General features: G+C 38.7%; 8 protein-coding genes across 10 annotated transcripts in view; 2 read left to right on the forward strand and 6 right to left on the reverse strand.

Annotated features, from left to right (window-relative positions):
• Positions 1–2439, forward strand: part of LOC130508716 (uncharacterized) — a 3515-nt gene extending 1076 nt beyond the window's left edge. Inside the window, exons 3-4 of the mRNA XM_057004361.1 lie at positions 85–1910; positions 2049–2439. Coding sequence (XP_056860341.1) covers positions 85–1910; positions 2049–2439 — 2217 coding nt within the window. The remainder of the gene's footprint in view (positions 1–84; positions 1911–2048) is intronic.
• Positions 2440–7562: 5123 nt separating this feature from the next.
• LOC130508138 (uncharacterized) lies at positions 7563–8604 on the forward strand. The gene is made up of 2 exons (XM_057003393.1): positions 7563–8229; positions 8361–8604. The coding sequence occupies exons 1-2, from the start codon at positions 7729–7731 to the stop codon at positions 8445–8447; spliced, it is 588 nt and encodes a 195-aa protein (XP_056859373.1). The 5' UTR covers positions 7563–7728; the 3' UTR covers positions 8448–8604.
• Positions 8605–9072: 468 nt separating this feature from the next.
• LOC108842764 (uncharacterized) lies at positions 9073–10708 on the reverse strand. Its single transcript, XM_018615783.2, has 5 exons — positions 10200–10708; positions 10009–10111; positions 9863–9928; positions 9521–9776; positions 9073–9416 (listed from the first exon to the last, which is right to left on the reverse strand). Exons 1-5 carry the CDS (start codon positions 10687–10689, stop codon positions 9291–9293), a joined length of 1041 nt encoding a protein of 346 aa, XP_018471285.1. The 5' UTR covers positions 10690–10708; the 3' UTR covers positions 9073–9290.
• A 154-nt stretch (positions 10709–10862) lies between these two features.
• Positions 10863–13560, reverse strand: LOC130508139 (acyl-CoA-binding domain-containing protein 2-like). Its single transcript, XM_057003394.1, has 6 exons — positions 12392–13560; positions 12048–12150; positions 11836–11939; positions 11560–11651; positions 11388–11485; positions 10863–11293 (listed from the first exon to the last, which is right to left on the reverse strand). The coding sequence occupies exons 1-6, from the start codon at positions 12889–12891 to the stop codon at positions 11114–11116; spliced, it is 1077 nt and encodes a 358-aa protein (XP_056859374.1). The 5' UTR covers positions 12892–13560; the 3' UTR covers positions 10863–11113.
• A 134-nt stretch (positions 13561–13694) lies between these two features.
• Positions 13695–16428, reverse strand: LOC108842761 (dehydrogenase/reductase SDR family member FEY). Its single transcript, XM_018615780.2, has 7 exons — positions 16057–16428; positions 15828–15948; positions 15499–15616; positions 15080–15216; positions 14538–14639; positions 14351–14443; positions 13695–14243 (listed from the first exon to the last, which is right to left on the reverse strand). The coding sequence occupies exons 1-7, from the start codon at positions 16272–16274 to the stop codon at positions 13908–13910; spliced, it is 1125 nt and encodes a 374-aa protein (XP_018471282.2). The 5' UTR covers positions 16275–16428; the 3' UTR covers positions 13695–13907.
• Positions 16429–16527: 99 nt separating this feature from the next.
• LOC130508140 (uncharacterized) lies at positions 16528–18455 on the reverse strand. The gene is made up of 5 exons (XM_057003395.1): positions 18084–18455; positions 17780–17985; positions 17554–17652; positions 17273–17346; positions 16528–16925 (listed from the first exon to the last, which is right to left on the reverse strand). Exons 1-5 carry the CDS (start codon positions 18394–18396, stop codon positions 16700–16702), a joined length of 918 nt encoding a protein of 305 aa, XP_056859375.1. The 5' UTR covers positions 18397–18455; the 3' UTR covers positions 16528–16699.
• A 228-nt stretch (positions 18456–18683) lies between these two features.
• On the reverse strand, positions 18684–20286 carry LOC130508141 (protein yippee-like At4g27745). Of its 3 annotated transcripts, none has more exons than XM_057003397.1 (4): positions 20105–20286; positions 19794–19835; positions 19542–19694; positions 18684–19127 (listed from the first exon to the last, which is right to left on the reverse strand). In XM_057003397.1, exons 3-4 carry the CDS (start codon positions 19632–19634, stop codon positions 18897–18899), a joined length of 324 nt encoding a protein of 107 aa, XP_056859377.1. In that variant the 5' UTR covers positions 19635–19694; positions 19794–19835; positions 20105–20286; the 3' UTR covers positions 18684–18896. The 3 variants fall into 3 exon arrangements, with proteins under 3 accessions (XP_056859377.1, XP_056859376.1, XP_056859378.1); XM_057003396.1 differs by having other exon boundaries at positions 19794–19902; XM_057003398.1 differs by having other exon boundaries at positions 19794–19921.
• A 630-nt stretch (positions 20287–20916) lies between these two features.
• Positions 20917–21636, reverse strand: LOC130508142 (protein yippee-like At4g27740). Its single transcript, XM_057003399.1, has 2 exons — positions 21461–21636; positions 20917–21313 (listed from the first exon to the last, which is right to left on the reverse strand). The coding sequence occupies exons 1-2, from the start codon at positions 21551–21553 to the stop codon at positions 21089–21091; spliced, it is 318 nt and encodes a 105-aa protein (XP_056859379.1). The 5' UTR covers positions 21554–21636; the 3' UTR covers positions 20917–21088.
• Positions 21637–22934: the final 1298 nt, after the last annotated feature.

The following is a 22934-nucleotide window of genomic DNA, read 5'->3' on the forward strand; positions in this document are numbered from 1 at the left end:
TCCGAGAACCAATCGGCCTTTGTCCCGGGTCGAGCTATTGGCGACAATGTTCTTATCACTCACGAAGTACTCCACTTCCTACAGACCTCGAAAGCGGAACAGAGATGCTCGATGGCTGTCAAGACTGACATGAGTAAGGCGTATGACCGCCTGGAATGGGACTTTATTGCACTGGTCTTAGCTCGGTTGGGATTCCACCGCAGCTTAATTGAGATGTTTCTGCAGTGTATATCGACTGTTACATACTCCTTCCTCATTAACGGCTTGCCTAGAGGGAAGGTAGTACCGAGCCGAGGGATTCGCCAAGGCGACCCCCTCTCTCCCTACATATTTATTATGTGTAGTGAAGTCCTCTCGGGATTATGTAACAGAGCGCAAGAAAGTGGTTTAATACAAGGAATCAAAGTCGCGAGAGGCTGCCCTAGAATAAACCACTTGCTCTTTGCGGATGATACGATGTTCTTCCTCAGCGCTACGGAGGAGAACTGCGAGGCTCTAAAGAATATCTTGGACTGTTATGAAGCAGCCTCCGGCCAGTCAATTAACAAAGACAAGTCGGCCATTACTTTTTCTCGGAGGTCTCCGCGGGCTCTGAAGGATTTGATAAAGAGCACACTCCTAATTGAAAAAGAGGGAGGTGTCGGGAAGTACCTCGGACTCCCGGAACAATTTGGTAGAAGGAAACGAGACATCTTCTCCTCCATCATTAGTCGCATCCAGGAAAAAGCCCGAGGCTGGTCCACCAAGTTCCTCTCTTCGGCTGGCAAACTGGTCATGGTACAAAGTGTTCTCTCGGCCGTACCCTCGTACTCTATGTCTTATTTCAAGCTCCCGGTATCTCTTTGTAAGCGCATCCAGTCAGTGGTTACAAGATTCTGGTGGGACAAAAACGAAGAAACAAAGAAGATGGCTTGGATCTCCTGGGACCGTATGGCGCAACCTAAGGCTTCTGGAGGTCTTGGCATGCGTGATTTCCAGAAGTTTAATGATGCTTTGCTTGCTAAATTGGGATGGAGATTACTCGAAAGACCGGACTGCCTCTTGAGCAAGGTGCTAAAAGGAAAGTACTATCCTGATTCGCCCTTCCTTTTAGCTGAAGAATCTTCAGTTATGTCTCATGGATGGCGCGGAGTGCTTGTTGGACGTGACCTTCTCCGAAAGAATATCGGCTGGGCGGTTGGAGATGGCTGCTCCATCAACATCTGGCGAGACCCTTGGCTCAACTTAAGCTCTCAAGAACGCCCTATGGGACCACCTACAGAGCAATGTTCGGACCTCTCTGTCTCGGACCTGATGATAGCGGGCTCAACGCAATGGGATAGAGCCAAGATCCAGCTGCTACTCCCTGCCTATGAAGAAAAAATCCTAGTGTTGAAACCGAGCATTACTGGGGTTCCAGACAGGCTTTTCTGGTTAGGAACAAAGTCCGGAGAGTATTCATCCAAATCTGGTTACTATATCGCTATGGAGGAAGAGGAAGTTATGGCCACTGCTGAAGCAGAGTTCAAATGGAAGAAGAATGTTTGGATGCTAGACTGCGCCCCAAAAGTGAAGCACTTCGCGTGGAGAGTTCTCAAGCGAGCAATACCAGTAGGCGAACGCCTTGTTGAAAGGCACATCGATGCGGATCCTCGCTGCAAGAGATGCGGAGAAAATGAATCTATCAATCATCTACTATTCCAATGCCGGTTCGCACAAAAGGTTTGGCTCCTAGCTCCTTTTGTGACTGAAAAGGATTATAGAGGAATCATAGATTTGCTTTCGGTATGGCCGGACCTGTGTAATCAACCTTGTCTGCCTCCTTCGGGTATTGCCTCTGGCTCGCTTTTCTTGTGGATCTTGTGGTCCTTGTGGAAAGCAAGGAACCGGCTTGTCTTTGAAGGTTTCTCTGCATCCCCTGAAGATACTCTGTCTGCAGCAATTAAACTAGCCAGGGAATGAAGTAACAACAGCAAGCCAGAGATCGGTATCTCTGCAAAGAAAGGAGTCCCGATACTGATAACCCCCCCAGATGTGCTTGTGGTAAGATCTGATGGGGCGTGGAATAGGGAGACTAATGCTGCAGGCCTAGGTTGGACTCTGTTATCTTCCCCGCAGCGCCAAGATTTCAACGAGCGTAGGGACTTTGTAGCATCTCCATTAATGGCGGAAGGCCTAGCTCTGAGAGAGGCGGTGCTTACCTGCCAAAGTCTTAACCTCAGAAGAATCCAGCTGCAGTCGGACTCCAAGCAGCTCATCGATTGTCTGAACTCGGGCTTGAGTATAGCAGAAATCCACTCTGTTGTTTCGGATATTGTTTCTCTTGCTGAAGCTTTTGATTCTGTTTCTTTTGGTTGGATCTCTAGGGAGAAAAATATGCTAGCTGATAGCCTGGCCAAAGATGCCTTGTTTGTATTTGACAATCTAGTGGTTGAGGATGCTGTTAATGCTCCCAACTAACTTCTTTTAATTGAAAGTATGGAGTTCCAAAAAAAAAAAAAAAAAAAATACATACTTTCAGGAGGAGGAAGAGGTTCAGGCTGGGTGGGTGTGACTGGCTCTACAAATTATCAAGAAACAGTATTTGAGCATCATCATTCATCATCTTTTTTTTTTGAATGAATGTTAAATTTATTCGACATCATTCATTATCATTATCATCATTCAACATATATGTTTAATGTGTGTATATATATGCATACCTGGGGCGTTGTTACACAACCATCGAAGGTAAATGAAAGGGTACTTGAAGGAGAGAACAATGGCGAATACGAATCTCTCGTTGCTGTAAGGTAAAGTCTCTTGTCCCTTTTCAAAGAGTTTAGCAGTTCCGGTGATGTTGTGAGTGCAGTTTGGACAGTATAGACCATGAGTCTTTTGTATCTCCTTCAGTACATCTTCAGGACCTTTCTTGACTTCTACACTGCTCCGACTTCCCTTTTTGTCTTTCTCCAAATGTTCATCTTCTCCATTTTTACCCACGTCATATCCATTTTCAGATCTATCATCGTCACTGCTCGTTTCTTCTGTTGTATCGGTTCCTACGGCATATTTTAACAAAGTTGGACTGAAGAAAATACTAAATTTAGTTTACAAAAAAAGAAAATACTAAATTTGACGTTCTAATTCCGCTTATATATATATAATTTATAGTTTTCTTGTTTCTTCAGGTGTACACAGTCACTTATTGTCTACCCGATAAAGGTGTACAGTAATATCCACTATTCTCTCTAACACCCAAAACTATCAGTTTTAAAAATACAAAATCCACGTGAAAATAGTTCAATACATCATCCAACTTATTTGGTTTGATATACAAAAGCAATCAACATAGTACATACGTATATACGCTTAAATGAGGAATTAAATGAAACTCTCCCTCCCAACCAGATTACAGTGTGATGTAACTCTGAAAAATACTACTCCTTAAATATTAAATCTACTACCGTCCATGCAAATGCGATATCAACATTGGGCAAGCTTAGTTACCGATGCATGATATGCATTCTATACATGCATGGTTTACTATCGACATTAGATATTAATTTCAAATAAACTTTTTGTTTTTTAAAAGTTGAGAAACAATTTTTTCTATAATGTTTTCTAGCAACAATAATGGCGGCCCAAAAAATCAAATTCGTAATAAATATATAAAGAATATATGTGTATATATGCATATGAAACTTTTAAACAAATTGTTAAACAAGTTAATATACGAATTCAAAATGTTTTAAAACTAAAAACTTGATCCCATACCGCACTTAGTTTCTTTGTTATCTTCTGTCACTTTCGGGAGAGAAACATGGGTTTGGCTCGTTAATTCATCCGCCGAGTGATCAAAATTTTCGTCTCCTGCCGGATTCGAACACTGAAAATCACCCTCTGGCTCTTGGGAATGGGTATCGGTTGGGTCCATTCGAAGCCGGTGGTGAGTTGATGATGGTAAAGGAGGATAACCAGGGGACACTTATTTATATGCTCACGAGTTGCTTCCTATGTCATATTCTTATTTATTTATATTATATTTTGATGTATTATATTTCTATCATGTGATTTTTCATAGTCGTAGTCTTTTAATTTATCGTGAGGTCAAACAAAGACCCACAAATTGGAAAAATAAATAATGACCGAGGTTTAGTCTTAAAAATAATGATCCAGAATGTATACTTTGTAGGTAATTAATGATATGATTATACTTCATTCACACGAACATTAACATTGCAGAATATATATATATTATAGTTTTTTCTTTCAAAATTTAAAGCATCGAAATATCTACAGTATATACACATTACATTTTATATATCAGAAAATGATTTCTTTTCATTAAAAAGTTTACTGAATTATGAAAAGTTTCTTTTTTACATGTTTTGTAAAGATACTTATAAATTTATAATAGCATTGAACAACAACAAAATCCACGCGAGGATATCAGTATCCTAGTTTTTCTTTTTTAAAACTGTTTACGCTCTATAGTCTTTACTTGTACGTAGACTGAATAGATCATTGATCATGCATGTAAAGAAGGATAACAAACTAGCTGATCGAGTACATGAAGCGTCTATGCTTTACATTTTGGAGCTTGAGAGTTCAATTTGTACAGTGAAATGGAGGGTGAGGTTTACCGGAAAAAAAAATGCATGGTGTGACACACAGGTCACAGAACAAGTAATTTCTCTTCTTTGATACGGATCGAATGATTTGGTCAAGATGTAGTTTCAGCTGAGAACAAGATAGTAGAACTGAAGAAGTATTCCCTAATATTCGTATGGTTTTTAAACCACAAACTATAAGAATATTCAAGAAGCTTGCTACACCCGCAATGCTCATACTAGAAGTAAAATTTTCTCTCTTGTAACACTTTTATGTTTTTCTAGGTTAGTTGTTGTCGTTGACTTGTTCGACATTTAATAGTAGTGTATTCTAAGGAGGAAGGTCTTTTTGTTTATTATCCCTAATACTAATTGCCATATACCTTAATATCAATTGACCCTAATATTAGTTGGCCTAAAACTGTAAGAAATTACCATATTGAATTTTTTCATGGTTTATTTTTAAAAAAAAAATTATTGACTTGGAATATTGTTTAGTACTAGATATTTGAGTTGACTAGTAATAAAAATTACGAAATTTAGTGATCATCATAATGATAAGAAAATTACAATTGGAATTTGAGTGTTTGATTTTTGTTGAGATTGACTGTGATTGGTAGTTGCTGTGGGGGTTTCTACAGCTCCATTCATTTCTAAAGCATCAAACTCAGAGTAATTAAGTTTTATCAAACTCAGAGTAATTAAGTTTTAATTTATTTTTTAGAACCACAGTTCTTAAAATAAACTACAGCTGTATAAGTATTCTGCAGAGCCAAATATTTAAAGCAATTTTTTAGTACTTTTCATAAAATCCTACAGTAATAAAATCTAAAACTATAGCAAAAAATCTACATATTTTTTTATACAGCAATAATTTTAAAGTTACAGCCATTACCAATCAGACCACTAAACAAATAATAGTCTTTTACTAACTGCAATTTTATCAAAAAGCCTCAAAACTTGTTTTCGTGTTTTTTTGCAATACATAAATACGGAACGAAACTAAATTAGGACCTGTTAAGCATTCATTTAGACACTTCAAAAATATTGACGAGGTCTTTCTTTATTTGACCGCAGGTCACGGTGTCTGCATATGCAAATGCTTTAATATTAGCACAAGACGTGATTAAATACTCCATCGGGTCTCTTATATTATCGTTTTTTGTTTGTCTATCAAAGTAGTATGTTTTGACCCTGCATCACGGACTTGGCAGACCGGTCGTTGTCGTTTTCTAGCTTTGCCAATTCTTTACTTCCGGAAGCTCCTTTGTGCCTTGTGATTCTGCAATCTCCCAAAGTAGAAAACGGAAGAAAAAATGAAACTAATTTGAGAATACAAAAAAAAAAACTATTTAACATAAGGTACGGTTTTATAGATAACTGTATGTACTATTAGGAATGTCCAAATAAGAAGTGAAAATGATTCGATTTATATGTAAAGATATCAGTCTTTCATTTCAATATCAATTTGTATTGAGTTGGACGAAGCACAGAATTTCTCAGATACATACTGAATAAGAAATCCATAGTTCTTCACATGTACAATTTAGTCTCTTCCGTTAGTTGTTGGGTCAAATGAATGGAATGAACACACACAAAAAGAATGAAATGATAACTGAGCCTTAAGTTAAGAAAGGTTTAGGCCTATTAGATCGTATTCAGGAAACAAGAAGGATTAGCTGCCACGATCAACATATATACCTCAAAATGATTGCGGTAGTTGTACTACGACCGGTGTAATTCAAAACAAGATAGTACTGTAATTTCTCCGCTTAGCTAATTAGTAAAGAAATGCTAACTAATATAGATACACTGTGTCGGTCCGATCTACGCTTGACATATAATGTATTTTATTGTTTTGATTTTTTTTTGTTATTTGTTAGGTGGATTTCTCATCTAATGTACTGTTTAATGATATGACAATTTCGCATGAGAAAAAACTTTATTTTATATATAGTTTTTTTTTTGCCAAAATTTATTTTAGAGAAATTAGATGAGGACATGAGGTGAGTAAAAAAAAACACTAATTCATTAACTAACTAAAATCACACACTTTTTTCTTTTTTCCTTTCTATTTCTCTCTACCTTCTCTCTGCAAAACTAATTTTCATTTTTTCCTAGCTATTTCACAAAAAGCCCTTTATTTTATATATAGTTATAATATAATTATTTAAAGACGTGGAAGCAGAGAAAACTTTACTTTATATATACAGATATCTTTGAGATATACAATGAAACTGAAATATCTTTCAAAAAAAAATTATGGTACCGAACTGCCCATCATCCCATACTTGAATGGCTTGTTCAACATGACCAAATCGTTCTAGCGCGTTCAGTGTACGTAAGACCAGTGGAAACAACTTATTTTAAAATTTTGAACAAGACGTTTAGCATGTATAGTGTATACGTTACATTCATTGAAAGTTTAGCATGTATATAGTGTATACGTTTGGGGCGAAACTGGCAAGACCAGTGGCGGAGCCAGCGTGATCTCTCATAGGGGTTATTTACTAAAATAATTATGTAATATTACTAAAGAAAAATTAAAATGGATCAAAGTATAGTTTGGAACCAATGTCATGGGGGTCAAAGCAAAAGATCTTAACCAAATGTTCCAGCCAAAATCAGTAGTACATAAGCTAAACTCATTTATTTGTAGAATTCATGTGGGTCAACTGACCCCCTCCCCACCACGTGGCTACGCCACTGGGCAAGACGACCTTTTTCGGAGGAACTCAACGACGTTAGGAGATGCATGAACTGTCAAAACTTGCAAGAACTCACAAGGCCAATATGATCATGCGCCTAATATTCTCACTCTGCTTAATCAACAGCTCTTTTTCCATATGCAAAACTCATTTCATCACCATTCACATCACTTGTGATCTGACCCGATTCTCGTGAATAAAAAGCGCCACAACCCACAAGGAGCGTTTTGTTTATTTTCTCTTCTAACGTTACATCTTTTCCCTACATAAATATTTTTTTTTTGTCAAATAAAATACACAAATCCTCACATTATTCGTCATCACAATTGCCATTTTTCTTCTATTTAAATCCCAAACCATTTATTCTTACAACGTCAAAGAAAGTTTGTATTCTTTTTAGCAAAAATAAAAATATTAATAAAAAAAGAGGCGTCTACTCTGAAAAAGCAATGGAGTTTGAGTTTGATGATCAAGAACGCTTCTGTGAGACTCCTAAGCTTCCTCTGTTCTCGGTTCCATTACACCGAGCAGCTGATACTCCTGGCTTAGCGACGCCGCCTGTGAACATCGCCGGATCAGTGCCGTTTCTATGGGAGGAAGCTCCTGGAAAGCCTCGCGTAACAGATGAGAATAAACCTCCGGCGTCAAAGCAGAACGCCGGAGGAGGAGGAGGAGGAGTCGTGAGGTGCCTTGAGCTTCCGCCGAGGCTGATTTCGCCAGCCACAGCGGATGAGCCATCCCCGACCACAGTTCTTGATGGCCCTTACGTTATACCTCGCCGGTCTTTGTCAGTGATATGGAGAAGCGAAAAACAAACCGAGTGTAGCTCCAACTCTTCACATTCCACGAACGGTTGCTGCTGCGACGGTGGCGGGACAACGGTGAAGATAAGCAGAGTTAGAAGAAAAGGAAGCCTGTTGAATCTTTCTCACTCTAAATCGGATTTCTTGGTACGTTTAGGAACCAGCTTCACGCCATTGCTAACTTTTCTCATCACGTATTCTGTTCTAAAATCTCCTCTGTATTTGAGATAGAGAGCTAATGTTTTTGGGAAAATTTTATTGCATAATTTAAAACGCAGGCAAGGGTTTACAAAGGGTTTAAGCAAGTGATTCCATGGAGGCGTAAGCAAGAGAATCTTCCAAGGATGAGTTCTTCCAATATTTAGAAACAAATCTCTCCAGTTTATTTGTAATTCTCTAGTTTATAGACTAATATATTCCTCAGTATATACAACTTAGTTTGCAGACATGAGAATATTACAGTAACCTTTCCAAATAATAGTAGTATAATCGAATATGACACATACTGGTGACGAGCCAAGACAAAACCTGGGGGGTTTGACAAACTCACTAGTCACTATGATGTATAGCCTTTATACAAATTCCATAAAACCATACGGAAAAACCATATTGCTTTGATGAGCATATGACTGGCTTTGGGCTTTATGAAGTTTGAAACAATTATGGTTTGAAAATGGGATGATCCATAAGTATTCAACTATTAAATTCAGGCCGCAGCTACTGTTGTTGTTATGCAACAGTTGGTGGTTTTAAGCTTTTTGCCCCCTTGACATATTTTTAAGCATAAATTGACATGCATTTTATCATATCACACAAAACCTTTTTGACATTTCTTGTAGGCATATGTATTATGGTCTAATCAGGTAGGGAGTCTCTTTCTTGAGATTTGCTTTGAGAACAACGTGCTATCTGCTTAGAAATTGTTCAAAACATGTGTTCGAGATCTTGTTAATTTATAATTTTATACTCTCATAATTTTGAAAATAAAGCTCTTGAACTTTAATGGATTTGTATTTGTTATACCATAAGTACACTGTTAAATTTGCCTATATTATACATGTTGTAGCTATAGGACAACTAGTGGCATACGAATAATCAGCAAAAGTAAGAATTAAACGATTCAAAACCAATCTAGACGAGAAGAGGGAAGTCAATTAAACAAAACTTTTGCTTGAATTTTAAGGAAAGCACACCAAAAAAAAAAAAGTTTAGAGTTCATCATGATCAAAGTAGTCGTCATCGTCCAAGTCCTCGTGATGAACTGCCTTGTAAAACACATCTTCGTGGTTCAACATCTCCTCTAGTGATAGTTTACCATCTTTATCTTCATCCGCCTTCGAAGAACAATATAAAAAAATAATAATACAAATCTGTTATTAGAAAAGGTCTAAAATGTATTTTCAAAGATATGAAATTTTGGTGGAGAAAAGAGACTCACCTCGTGGCAAAGGAAAGTAGAGTAGTACTTGGCATAACTCAGCTCACCAGGTTGAAGATAATGTAAAATGGGACGAAGCTCATCGGCCACGAGGAACCTGTCTTTGTCTCTGTCAAGTTCCGCGAACAGAAGCTGAGCCGTTGGCACATTCTCATCTTCCTCCGTCTCGAACTTCGCAAACTCTTTGTACATTTCGTATGCGTTCCCTACAAACTCTTTGTACTCTAGCTTCCCATCACCGTTCGTGTCCATACCCCTGTTATACATTAAACAAGTACACGTACCACGTCACTTTTTCTAAGCTTCATGCAATCAAGAAGTATGTTCATAAAATGTTCTTACGTCATTCGCTCTCGTAGAACCCATCTTTGAACATCTCCGTTTCTGCTGTCTTCAGGGTGCAAGAAACTGCAAATTTTTATTCAGTTATTTATTGGATGTGAGGATATTAACTAGAAGAAATGGAGATATTTCAAAACGTTAATTACTTGTTGAACTCTTCGATGTCGAGATAGCCATTATGATCAAAATCAGCATTCCTGAATTGCTCCATCCACCAACCAGCTCCACCGTGACCCTTTTCATTTTTCTCTGTTTTCATTTATTATTTGTATGTTTAAGAAGAAAGATCTCAGAAAATGTGTGTTTAATTAATCAAATATATAAGTTTATTAATTACCAATGTCTTCTTTAGAGAATTGAGGCAGATACTCTTCGAAGGTTATGACACCATCCTTGTCTTTATCTTGCAACTCAAGCTCGTTGGCGGTTCTGTAACCCATGTTGTCCTCTGTCTGCTGCATCATCCACGTCTGAAGCTCTTTCAAGCTCACATACCCATCTCTAGGTGAACCGTCAAGCAGGGGAAACAAGAATTTGATCCTCATCGTCGTGTTTAACTTCCTGTCTGGCGCAAAATACTCATCAAACATATCATCTTTTTCCTCCTTCACAACAGCCTCGACGGTGCTCGCTTCTTTCTCATGAGACAACCTCTCGATTCGGGTCACGAGAGGGTCGAACACGGGCATTTCAACCCGGCGTCCGAGGCGGCGTGTTATGAGAGCCTCAACGGATTGAGCCTCGTTGTGTTTACAAGGAGTAAGGAAGAGGAGGACGCCGATAATGAAGATGGTGGTCAGTAACGTGTAAACCACCACCTTGGCCATCTTCCGGTAGCTCAAGGCGGGGTTGTATGGAAACAGAAGGATGAAAGGGCGGGCCACGAAGTTTTGCTAATTTTGTTTTCGTATTTGCTTTATTGAGGTTAATCCGTAATTCTCAATGGCCATTGATTGTTAACACGCCAAAGTCGGTTATCCAAATAATGACAAGAAACAAAAAAAAAAACCCCTCTCTTTATATAGCAAACCAACAAAAACCGGTTACGATATGTGTTTCACAAAGAGGGACACAAAAGATAGTTGCAATATAAGACTTGGAAACATGCAAGTGAGATACGGTTGGAAACGATATGGTGGAGATATGAGAGTTGAACTTTAAAAGAAGAGCTTTCTTACTAAGTCACTTTCATCATATACATTGCAGAAGTAGAGAAGAGGGCGGGCATCTCTGTGGTTAGTAATTTGGTTTTTAGTCTGTCTGCTTGGCAGAGTCTCGGAGCCAGGGCCAGTCTGTTTCACAGAGATCGAGTGGTGAGTTACCTTCATCATCTTTAGAGGCTGTGTTAGCTTTCTGCTTCACCAGAAACTCGGCGATGGTTTCTCTGTCGCAGACAACAGCGTAATGCAAAGGGGTTTGGCCTTCGTTGTCCTGTTCAACAGAGTCACCAATGAAGAACATATAAGAATAAAGATGTTGGTACTGTGAATATAATTAGGGAGGGTGAGATGTTGTCAAATTTCACCTTAGCATTCACATCAGCGTTCTTATCGACCAGAAGCTTAGCAATTTGGAGGTGACCACGGTCTATAGCCCAGTGCAATGGTGTGCGACCTTCACTGTCTGGAGTTTTACGGGGAATTAGAATGCAAGTCCAAGAGTAAGAGACTGGAATAAAACAAAGCAGAGAGACTAACCTTTTGCATTTACAGGAATGCCGCTTTCAATGCTTTTAAGCAAATTCTCGACTTCTCCTTCTCTAGCAAATTCGTGGATGGCATCAATTTTCCTGAGATACAAAAAACAGAAGAAGGAATAAATCTTCCAAGTTCCATGAGCGCTCGTTGTCCACAATAGTAGCCCGTTTCACGAACAAATGTGATAATTACAATCTGATCTAGATACTAAGCAATCAAGTAGAGAACTAAAGGAAGAGAGATGTAATGTAATAGAACACAAGAGGAGAACCTTACAACTCATTTTCGGATTCTCCTTCATAAACCAATGAGCTAAAAACTGGCCCCATGGTTCCTCCTGAGTTAGAGACCGCCTCATCCTTACTTCGACTCCCCGCTTTCTGGTAGGCCACAAGAGAGAGAGAGAGCAGAGAAAGATCACCATGAACAGTCCAAACAAAGACAGTTAAAAAAGAAACAAAGGGAAAGAAGGGAAAACAGATTTGTACCACGCCACCGTCTAACCAAGTTGGGTATAGCTGAGTGACAATCTCAATATACTTCTCCATCGCTTCCTCAGGAGGCATAGCACCCAGTTTCTGCCATGCTTGCCTGAAAGAGAAGAACAAGATCAATAGAAACTTCCCAAGTTCCAATCAATGAAAAATTCACTCTTACAACAAAGTACAAAAGCCACCATAAACAATCTCAAACGTGTTACTCCAATGAAACACCACATGGTCTCCAGCATAAGTCAAATATGCTACTAAGGTGATATCAAGATACACTCAAGAACACAAATCCATCTCAAGTAAACAACTGAACAAAAATCTAGAAGGTGAGAGAGAGATACCACTTGGCACGAGCAGTGATTTTGAGAGCAGAAGGCTGAGGAGCAGTACAAGGCCCTTCCGTAGCGATCTTATACAATCCATACAGCTGCTGCTGAACCTCGCTAGGCACCTTCTGCGACAGCCGATCCGCGGCGGCGGTAGTCACGAACAGAGTAGCCGCGCTGAAAGCCTCGTCGAGTTCCGTGCTCTCGACGCCTTCCCAATCATCATCATCGTCTTCTTCTTCTTCCTCCTCGCTGTCACCACCAGCGACGCTATCGCCTCTGGAGCTACCCTGCTCCGCGATGAGCGAGTCGGCCTCGCCTGTAGACGGTTCGACGATGCGGCCGCGCGAGTCAACCTCCGGTTTAAGATTCGATTCCGGTTCGGGATCGTGGTGGCGAGTGAGGGAGAGGTTGTCTTCTTTAAACGTGACGACGATCGAGATGAGTTTGGCTAATAGGTAAGAGAAGATCAAACCTAAGATCACAGACTGAGCTAGCTGACCCCAATCACCCATTTTTTTTCTTATGATTGAAAGAAAACAAACGACGACTATTAAAACCCTAGGAATCCAAAACAGAGAGTTATGGATCTGGGGAGACAAAAAGGAACTAACTCTGCTTCAATATTCTTTTTCCTTGTATGCGCTTAAGACTTTTTTTTTTTTTTTGAAAGTTAAAAAGACGCCAGAACCTTAAAAAAAAAAACACTTGGCGACGAGTGACGACAGATCACAAAAGCGTCTAAACTGGTGAAGAAGCGTACGTGTTGTTTGTGCCCTAAACGTTTTTTCTTACCTGACCTAACCAACTAGAAAAATTGAATTCAATGTCAAGTGTGGTGGTGGAAGATAAATGAGGAGACGTGCATGGTGTGGATGATTTAAAGGCTTGAATCATACGACACGTTAAATGATATGTATCCATACGCATAAGAAAAGCTAGTCCACAAACTTGAACGCATTAGATTCACGTGGAAGTGGGCACCAAAAGTCTATATCCTTTTCCCTTTTCTGTGTTTACAAGGAAAAGATAAAACTCATCCACAATATTAAATAGTTCCACTTCCAAACGTTGCTTGCTTAGATGAGCATCTCATGAAGAGACGAAACCAACTCATATGCGAGTGAGAATCACTTCCATGGAATACTCATTTAAGCAAGAAACATTCGAAAATCGGAAGGGGGATTTTATCACTTTTGTCCATGAGTTAAGAGAGATGCTTTCACTTGTATAAATACATGAACAACTACCCACCAGACCAGGCTACCACACTACTGGATATCTTTTAACTCAGATGCGCTTGAAAAAGACTTACAAGTAAGCCATAGAATGGCAGCTCAAGCATGCCTCTCAACCAACAATCAATCATTCTCACACCCATCATTGTCCTTTTCTTAAGCAAACCACATGTCTGGGGACAGGGGATTTAGTCCCCACTGTATCGCACATTAAAAGAAACAAAAGAAAAAGAAGCTATTTCTCAATACCCCTTTGATTTGACATTCAACCTGTGGAATTTTGTTTTAAAAGACTACTCTTCTTGAGCTCCATAACGGCATTTGACATGTTCCCCTTCTATGAGCTTCTCAACTGCATCGAGAGGAAGACCCACCAGCTCTAGTGTCTTTTCCCACACTCTCTGTGCAGTTCCTGTGTTGTGTGATTCTTCTGAAGGATTTGCCGGGCGGCAATCTTGAGAGATGAATGGACAAACAGGCCAATCATCGTTCTTTAGTGTTTCCCAGTACTCTGGAATCTGAGGGTCTGTGGCCGAGAAGAGAGTACTTCTACAACCTTCTTGGGGTGAAAATATGAAATAAGGTATCAAGGCGTACAGAAACTGAAGAATCCTGGATAGATCCCTGGCCTATTAAAAACAGAGAAAAGGCAATTTTAATGCAAATGAAGTTCTGAGAAAACAGAATGGGTGTACATCCTGTACTTGTAACTAAATGGAGTTATGCTAACACTCACCACATTTGTTAGGACAACACCAGGGGATAGACATATGACGCTAACTCCTGTTTCCAGAGGCAGCTTTTTGAAAAGAATGCTACTAAACATAATCTGGAAAATGATGGGACTAAGTCACCTGTTTCTTAAAAAACTCAAAACAAAACTTTGCAGAAGGAAATATTAAATACCATTACGGTATGCTCACCTGGGCAAGCTTGCTGCTCGAGTATCCTACAAGGCTTGAATACTTACGGCTACCAGAAACAACATTCATGTCGTCCGGGTCAACAAACCCAACACTATGCATCTGAAAAAATGAATCCGACAACCATTATCTTGCATGAAAAAAATAATCACCAGAGACGATAGATATAAGTTGTTCTACTTTTCATACAAACAGCCATGACACAATTTTTCACGGAAATAAATATCTATGAATACAGGTGGTAGAATCCGGTCATTGTATTATATTTTGGGTCAAAAACTTTCAGTAAGCTTGGGTTTCTTTCGCTTTTCAGTAACAAGACTCTACTATTGATATAAAAAAAATGAATATGTAGTACAGTGATTTAGAGAGAACCTACATAATTCGTATATATGCTCTGCAATCAATTGACAAGACCAGAGCTTTTCAAATCATGAAATATACATATAAATCATATATTCCTCAACATTTTACTCATACCAAAGAGCATAGATAACTAGGGAACAAATTCTTGGACCCTGCAGAGTTAGTAATCAACTTACCACGGAATTCACATTAATGACTCGGCTAGGAGAACCTCGGATTAGTGAGGGCAGAAGGAGCACTGAAAGAAGCGATGGAGCTAAATGATTTACTTGCATGTGCTGCTCGTATCCATCCTCTGAGAACTTTTGCGCCTCTGCACAATTTAGAGAGCATATCATTTTAGTTGTTTCTTTCCTTAAAATGTAGCGACAATCATTTAAAAAATAAACCCATCAGACAGAGTTCCATAACCTAGTAGCTTGCTAGTAAAGAACCTTTTTAACAATAATTTGTGAAGAGACTAGGCTCAAAATCAACGACTATACATGCCATTCCTCACTAATTGGTTCTATCAAGTTGGAATATTGATGATAATGAATGGCGAAAACAGGAAACCAATGATTTTTATAGCTAAAGGGAAATGAATGAAACCAACCTCCCATAGCAAAAATGCCGGCATTGTTGATCAGAACATGGAGCGGTCCTAAACGAGCGTTCCAAGTATCGGCAAATTTCGCGACAGAAGCCAGTGAAAGAAGATCAAGTTCCATTGCCTTTACAAAAAGAAAACAGAGTATCATCATCAGCTACCTTAGATGTAACAAACCAGTAAGTACTCGTCTAATTTAGTCACTCACAGTCACAGCCTAACTAGATCACGTATGGCTTGGAGTTTCTATCGTACAAAACGATTCACATATGCTAATACTCACAGTCACAGCCTAACTATAATATATATCATAGGAAATAATAAGATAATAATACCTCGATGTTAAGTGGGAGACCTCTACCAGACCACTCGTTCTGCCATTGCTGAATCAGCTCCTGAGCTGCCTTTGTGTTCCTCACAGCCATCAAAACATGAGCACCAGCCTCCGCAAGCTGCCTGCCAACAAAGAAGCAGAAGAAGGAAATATTTTCAGCAGTCCTCAAACTCGCAATTGGTAAGTGAATCGGAAGTCAAACGAAGAAGCATAGGGAAGTAACGGAAAACCTAGCGGTCTCGCGGCCAATGCCGCTGGTGGATCCAGTGACGATGCAAGTGAGGTCGTTGACGGGAGGAAGAGGGAGAGGGTTCTGCAAATGAGAGGCAGTGATCCTCTGGAAGAGAATCTCCCCGAAAACGCTGCTCCATCCTCTCATCCACTCCATCCACCCCAAACTCTCCTTCTTCTTCGCCGGAGAAGCGGACGACGCCGTTTCCTCACTCATCTTCTTCTTCTTCTTCTCCGGGAGTTAGCAGATCTATGACGTTATGGACAGCGAGAAAAGACAAAAAGTGTATTTCCGTCAAAATCTAGGATTCGCTAAAACAAAATAGCCTCAAATCGTGGAAGGAGGCATTATGGGCCGGCGAGAGTTTATGACCCACACTCAGTTTGATTAAAGAACATTTTTCAGATGGTATATTTTTGTAGGCGAGAGAATGACACCAGTGCGTTGAGATTGATGCATGAAATTAAAATGGTGAAAAATAAGGATTTGATCCAGAGAAATATAATGTGAGAGGCCAATACAAGGTACGAAGATTAGTGGCAAGGAAATGATATTTGAGTAGTTTGGATAGTTTTACACACATTTAATCTTTTCATTATGTAAAAAGAGGATGAAAAATAAACAAAAAGAGGTTATGACAATTAGTACAAGTCAAGGGACTCGAGCACTCTCCCAGCCTGGATGTGAAGAGCAGTGATTCTTTGTTCAGGGTCGCCTGTTGAACCGAACTGACTCGCCGCCCATATTAAAGAAGCGGATTTTTCACCTAAAAGACGCCTGATGTCTTCATTTACACTCGCAATGGGTGATCGATCCTTCCCATTCACATGTCCAACTAACAGTAGTAAGAACTCTCCGCATCTTAACCTGTGATCCAGTAAGAACAATATAACATGACAAAAAGCCCAAAAAAACGAAAATTTTATGACACAGAGTGGACGGTGTTGTTGATACCACTACCAATGACCTTAGGAGTTGGAGAGTCTTGAGAATTCATGAGATTGCTAGACAATGCAAAGGCTATTCTATGATTTTGACATGAAAATCGATCTAAAATCAACTGACAACGTCAAGATCAGAATCTTTGTTGACAGCAATTTGTATCCTGTAGATACCGCGATAAAGCATAACCTACTCTAATCATTCGAACAGAAAGGGAACGGCTGACTCTATTGGAAAAATGAGAGGAGAAAAACTTGTAAAGGAAATTCCACCTGAGATTTTCATCAGCTTGTTTGTCCCGCATGAGCATTGCAACCTCCTCAATCCCATTGCAGGCTCCAAAATCCTTTTACCAGAAAGGATAAATCAGAAATTACTAATAAAAAAAAATCAACTGAAGTCCAAAAGCCAATTTGTTCCATTGTGATATGTGCTGAAAACTGAAAGCTTAAATCAAAAAACCAGTTTGTTACATTGGTTTCTACTACTGACAGAAACAAACTGCTCTCTACTTCTTTTCCGATTAACAAAACAGAGAAGCTGAAATACTTACCACCTGATTTGCTGAAGAATCCAGCAATATTGAGATTAAGGCATCTAAGCAGGCACCTTGCTCAAGTACTCCTCGTGTTGATAATATATTCATCATTACCTGAAACACAGACACACCTGAATCATCATCACATCAACTACTGAACTAACTAATAAAGAATCAACAGAATGATCCATGATATGTGATCACTTCTGATGAGATATTAAAAAAAAAAGGAGAGGCTTACGCGAACTGCGCCGTGTTTATGAGCGAGAACAGTGCTCTGAGGATGGAGGAGGCAGCATCCTTCAAGAACCCTGAGAGCAACCGCGACCTCGTCATCAGTAGAAGGACTCGTTATCTTCATCGGCTCGACGCTGAATATGTGATCCAAGCTCGTCACTCTATCATCCTCCGCTTCTTTTAATGAATGTCGAAATAGCACCGGAACCACTGCGAGAAAAAAAAAATCAAATCACGAGGATCCACGTCATCATCAGATAACAAACACGGCAAAAACCAAAAGGGCGAAAATTAAGAATAATTCAGACGTTGGAGATCGGAGATGGTTTGGGTGTGGGAGAAGAGGCGGATGATGGAATCCGATTCGGCGATAGATCGGAGAGTTTTGAGAAGGGATCGAAGGCCGCGGATGCGGAGGAAGGAGAATTCGGCGCGAGCGTCGCGTAACCCTGTTCGGAGGGATAGTGTCAGCTCCCTGTAGAGTCTCTGTGTGTTGAGTGACGTCACCAGCTCTTCGACTACCATCGTCGCCGCGTCTGTGTCTTCACCGATCTCGGATTCCGATGGATTCTCCGGCGCCGGTGACGCGCCATCGCTCCATATCGGCTTCTTCAGATACATCGCTTTCTCTATCTCTCTCTATGCAGCCAATCACATTGCTCAGCTTTCGTTGCCAATTCGTTAAAGAAACGGCGATCAGTTGGCTGTGGTAGACATAAAACAGCAAGTTGTCTAAGTCGATTTAAGGTTCTTGAGGAGAAAACTGCACGCGGTTCTTTGTGAGTTATTATATCTTTAGGTTAGAATCTTATTATTTACAAAGGAAGGCCTGACTTTAACTTTATTGATAGAGAAGGCTTGAACGAAGAACATATATACATAGCTATTAAGGTAAAATATACAAAACATTCACTTAAACACAGGACACTGACATTATTTAAATATTTAACAACATGCAGAGAGAGAGAGACAATGAACCGGAAAATGGATGATGATGATGATGATGATGATGACGACTTGTGAAATCCATAAAGATTGGAATCGACAAAGCCAAGTTTTTTTTTATATCTATGTACAGTTTTTGAGTCAATCCAATAATGAATTCAACATGTTGGCTTTCACTACCAATCCTCTTCCTTGACAATCTTAGCCTTTTCGAATATGAACTTGCCCTCCTTGTACTTTTGTGAACTCTCGTAGGCTCGCTCGTACTTCCAGCCCAAGGGTTCATTGCAGTCAGCACAAGATATGTCAGCCACGGTGTGGAGACCCGTTAGCAGGTGTCGGTCTTCTTTAGGCCCTACCACAATGTTCATTGCGTGGGAGAAGAGGAAGGCTCTCCCGGTTCTTCCCTGATAAATTAAGATCCATAGGTCAGGCATTTGATTTGTAAATGGTATTCACAATCGACAAACATGAAATGTCATATTCTTCTGAAATGATCTATATCCAACTACAAGAATATTCAAAAGAATGACTAGTTTTGTTGTTTATGAGTAAAAAGGCTACTTCTTTGAGTCTTATGTGTTTGTTTCAGAGGATGGTTTCACAGCCACCAATACACAGGTAACTTGGTGGGGTAAATGCATTCTTGATCATTAGCATTGATCAGTAGAAAGGACAACAAAGTCAAGGCTTTTCCTAAAATCTGGAAGATAAGCAGATTCTCATAGCATTTGGTAGTGTTAGTGTGATTCTCCATTTAGTCTCTACATCAAACCATAAGGGATACAATCAAAGCAAAAGAGATGATTAAGCTGATTCACCTGAAAAGCCTTAGAGATGATATCATCGTGAAGTCCCACATGGTTCCTGCAGTTACAGCAACTGTAGAGTCTTGGACCAACTGACTGAGCCATTTTATCAAACACCTTCAGGGCGTGATCAACTTCTCCAAACAAAATCAGTCAATTTCTCACCTTTTCATCATAAATCGAAAAACAAATCGAAACCCATTAACATAAGCTAGATACCACATAGAAACAAGAAAAATATAATTTCTAAAGGACAAGAGGAACCTTAAAAGAATCAGTAGTTCGTCAAGCTCCAAGCTTTAATGTCTGAAGAAAACAAAAGGATAAGAAGAGTGGGCAGGTGTTTAGCGTGCAGGATGAGAGATTCCAATTTCTACACGATAGTACCGTACCTCAAAAATATTCAATAAACAAATCGTATTATTACTAGTCATAAGGAATATAAAAATACACAATAATACATTTGGTAGGGTAAACGAAACGAGATATTCACGGAGAGAAAATTACGATTCAGGTTTGACAACTAGATGGAGAAAAATCAGAACGAAAAGGGATTCGACTTTGAAGGATCTTACTAGGGTTTAACGGAGCCAACGAGGAAGAAAGATAGCTGCGGAGAGATCAAGGTGGAGTTGGAAGAAATTTTTGATCTTAATTGGTCTAACTGATCAGATCACGCCGTGAAGCGACTATCTTACGACTTTCTTTTTCTGGGTATTGTGGAAGTAATGAATAAAGAAAGAGCAGGCTGTGATGCGAAATGGAAATGTGAAAACTGAAAAGTTTTATTTTTATAATTTTGAAATATTTTTTTATTTTATATCTTTTCATAAATATTAAAACAGAGTAATTTTACAACATGCATTACTATTTCATTAAAAAATTATAATTCTTTTTTCTTTAGCTAAAAAATAATTACTTTTACAAATTTAATAATCTTTTTAAAAAAATTTACTTGCGAATAGATTCGTTTTTCAGGATATTTAAATGAATCTTAAAGCATGGATCTATATCCTCATTAGATAAATAGAATAATGTAACAAATAATCTGACTTACTTTCGCATAGTATGAAGATCGAAATTGAAACTTGTTAGCGTTCTGGACATGGACATGTTTACTACCACTTGACCATGAAACCCATTCCAAATTTAATAACTTCACCTATATTATACTTCTATCTAGTCATTATCTATTTAAAGAAAAAAATCTAGCTGAGAGTGGTATGTATATGCCGGTCCTTTTTGTTTTTCAAAAAAGGTTCATAGTTCATAACCATTACGGTTGAGGGTAAGCTATTACTAATTTTTCAGTTGGAATAAACCAATAAGCGAGTAAGAGGGTTCTCTCACCCTACACGGATCTTCCCTCTTCAAGAGTTTTGGAAAAGGCATATTAACAACCAATATATTCACATCCATAAACAAGGATATAGTATACACATGATCATCACTTTCCTACACGGATCTTCCCTCTTTAAGAGTTTGGGAAAAGGCATATTAACAACCAATATATTCACATCCATAAACAAGGATATACACATGATCATCACTTTCCTTGACTAAAGCTTTTTGGTCAACTTGAGCTTCTCGATCACAAACATGCCTTCTTTATACCTCTGCCTAAGATGGAAGGTCTCCACATACTTCCAACCCAACGTCTCACCACAATTACCACACATCACATCTGCCACCACGTAGGATCCGGTTATTAGTTTCCTCTCAATCTTCGGTCCAATCACCACGTTCATCGCATGCGAAAACATAAACGCTGGCCCTGAAGCTCCCTATGTCCATTTTAACATATTCAAAAAAAGAAAAAGTTGGATAGTTGATCAAAAAAGTTGGATAAGAAATGAAAAGTGAAAACTTCGGTATAAACAATCTTCATAATTTAGACCCACAAAAAAAAATCTTCACAATTTTGTTATTACCACAAATTTTTTGGAGATGAGATCTTCACCGAGAGCTAGTGGATTTTCACAGTTTCTGCAGAAATAAGTAGGAAGCGTTTTGCCTTCTCCCATTAGTCTCGATGGATGTAGAAACTAGAAAGGAAATCAGAGAGTTTACAAGACTTCGATGAGGGAGGAGACTAAGGTAATCAATTATTGGCTCTTATACTGTACGTTGACTCGTCTCTGTCGTTAACCACTTGCATTATTGCAATGCCCAAATGCTTATGCTTTCTGGATGGTGGGCCTTTAGGGTGTATAAGTGGAAGGCCCATTTTGAATGTTAATTTTTATTTATCAGAAATTTTGACTGTTGCTTCCTCTATGGACATATAGGGAAAATAAGTTGTTTTGCGGCGATGATTTGCCAGAGAAGCTACCGGAGATCACCTTCAGAGATGTGATCATCTCTGTGTCCAAGCTTTCAAAGATATTAGCTTCGTAGAATGGTAACTAGTCTTAGATTTTTTGTTAATTATTGATTCTTAGTATGTCCTTTTTTTTCCAACACACCCTGAAATATCTCTAATAGACAGAAACTGCATCTCTTGTCATACCTAAACAAAACAAAACGTTTTTAGTTATTTATTTTTAAATGGAATATAATGGATGTCATTTAGTGAAATGCTCATCTGTGAGATCCTTGTTTAGCGGTGGACGACTGTGTCTATGTTTAACTTGCACACCCATCGGTGCAGCATTAATCTCAGGCAGCTTGAAATCTTGGCCATATTATATACTATACATTATAAATATACTTACATGATAATGCATTTAGTGCTGAATAGTTCACATGTGCATTTGCTACACCTCTTATCCTTTTTGTTTCGTTTAAAATAATGACATCTTTTTCTATACAGTATACAGTTGAAGAATTAACGTTAGAGACGGATATTTCGTGTAAGATACTTCGAAGTATTCAATTTAATAAAGAACAACGAAGGTAGTATTTTAAAAAGAAAAATATCCTAAAGAAAATAGAAAGTCTTTTGTCTGGTGTCTAGCTTTAGATTTTTAGGCGTACCTTAAAGTCGTCTCCAAGTGATTTCCAGCTAAATAGTGGGCACGTTATATAGGATAAATCATAGAGTAGTCCGTTTTCATATTGATCTTTTTCTAAAAAAGCACATTCACTTCTTTCTGATCCACACACATCACATGAAACATATCCATATTATGTAATGTTGCCTTCTATTTTATCTATCTTAATTTTTATATGTTATTTTCTTAAACTTGTTTGTGAGAAGTGAACTATGCATATGTCCGTAGTTTGGTCGTAAGGTTTTAAGTTATAACTAGATTTTGACCCGCGCTTTTGAAGCGCGGAATATTTTACGATGAAAAATTTCACTAATAATTTAATAAATATTTTGGTTATTTTTAAAGAGTGTGTATTTAAAATATTTTTGCATTTAAATCAGTATTTTTAAATTCAACCCGATTGTGATTATAC

Source organism: Raphanus sativus, chromosome 2 (genome assembly GCF_000801105.2).
Source record: "Raphanus sativus cultivar WK10039 chromosome 2, ASM80110v3, whole genome shotgun sequence".
NCBI classification, from domain to species: domain Eukaryota; kingdom Viridiplantae; phylum Streptophyta; class Magnoliopsida; order Brassicales; family Brassicaceae; genus Raphanus; species Raphanus sativus.

Coding starts and splice junctions, on each gene's coding strand:
- LOC130508138 (XM_057003393.1), top strand. CDS start 7,729: ATGGAGTTTGAGTTTGATGATCAAGAACGCTTCTGTGAGACTCCTAAG. Junction 8,230..8,360: donor ACTCTAAATCGGATTTCTTG/GTACGTTTAGGA, acceptor TTTAAAACGCAG/GCAAGGGTTTACAAAGGGTT.
- LOC130508141 (XM_057003397.1), bottom strand. CDS start 19,634: ATGGCTCAGTCAGTTGGTCCAAGACTCTACAGTTGCTGTAACTGCAGG. Junction 19,128..19,541: donor TCATCTCTAAGGCTTTTCAG/GTGAATCAGCTT, acceptor TTAATTTATCAG/GGAAGAACCGGGAGAGCCTT.
- LOC130508139 (XM_057003394.1), bottom strand. CDS start 12,891: ATGGGTGATTGGGGTCAGCTAGCTCAGTCTGTGATCTTAGGTTTGATC. Junction 12,151..12,391: donor ATCACTGCTCGTGCCAAGTG/GTATCTCTCTCT, acceptor CTTCTCTTTCAG/GCAAGCATGGCAGAAACTGG. Junction 11,294..11,387: donor ACGCTGATGTGAATGCTAAG/GTGAAATTTGAC, acceptor TCTGTTGAACAG/GACAACGAAGGCCAAACCCC.
- LOC108842761 (XM_018615780.2), bottom strand. CDS start 16,274: ATGAGTGAGGAAACGGCGTCGTCCGCTTCTCCGGCGAAGAAGAAGGAG. Junction 15,617..15,827: donor GTCTCCCACTTAACATCGAG/GTATTATTATCT, acceptor CTTTTTGTAAAG/GCAATGGAACTTGATCTTCT. Junction 14,244..14,350: donor GTGTTGTCCTAACAAATGTG/GTGAGTGTTAGC, acceptor TGTTTTTAATAG/GCCAGGGATCTATCCAGGAT.
- LOC108842764 (XM_018615783.2), bottom strand. CDS start 10,689: ATGGCCAAGGTGGTGGTTTACACGTTACTGACCACCATCTTCATTATC. Junction 10,112..10,199: donor ATTCTCTAAAGAAGACATTG/GTAATTAATAAA, acceptor AAATGAAAACAG/AGAAAAATGAAAAGGGTCAC. Junction 9,777..9,862: donor GTTCTACGAGAGCGAATGAC/GTAAGAACATTT, acceptor AATGTATAACAG/GGGTATGGACACGAACGGTG.
- LOC130508142 (XM_057003399.1), bottom strand. CDS start 21,553: ATGGGAGAAGGCAAAACGCTTCCTACTTATTTCTGCAGAAACTGTGAA. Junction 21,314..21,460: donor TCATCTCCAAAAAATTTGTG/GTAATAACAAAA, acceptor AAATGGACATAG/GGAGCTTCAGGGCCAGCGTT.
- LOC130508140 (XM_057003395.1), bottom strand. CDS start 18,396: ATGTATCTGAAGAAGCCGATATGGAGCGATGGCGCGTCACCGGCGCCG. Junction 17,986..18,083: donor AACCATCTCCGATCTCCAAC/GTCTGAATTATT, acceptor TTTTTCTCGCAG/TGGTTCCGGTGCTATTTCGA. Junction 17,653..17,779: donor ATAAACACGGCGCAGTTCGC/GTAAGCCTCTCC, acceptor TCTGTGTTTCAG/GTAATGATGAATATATTATC.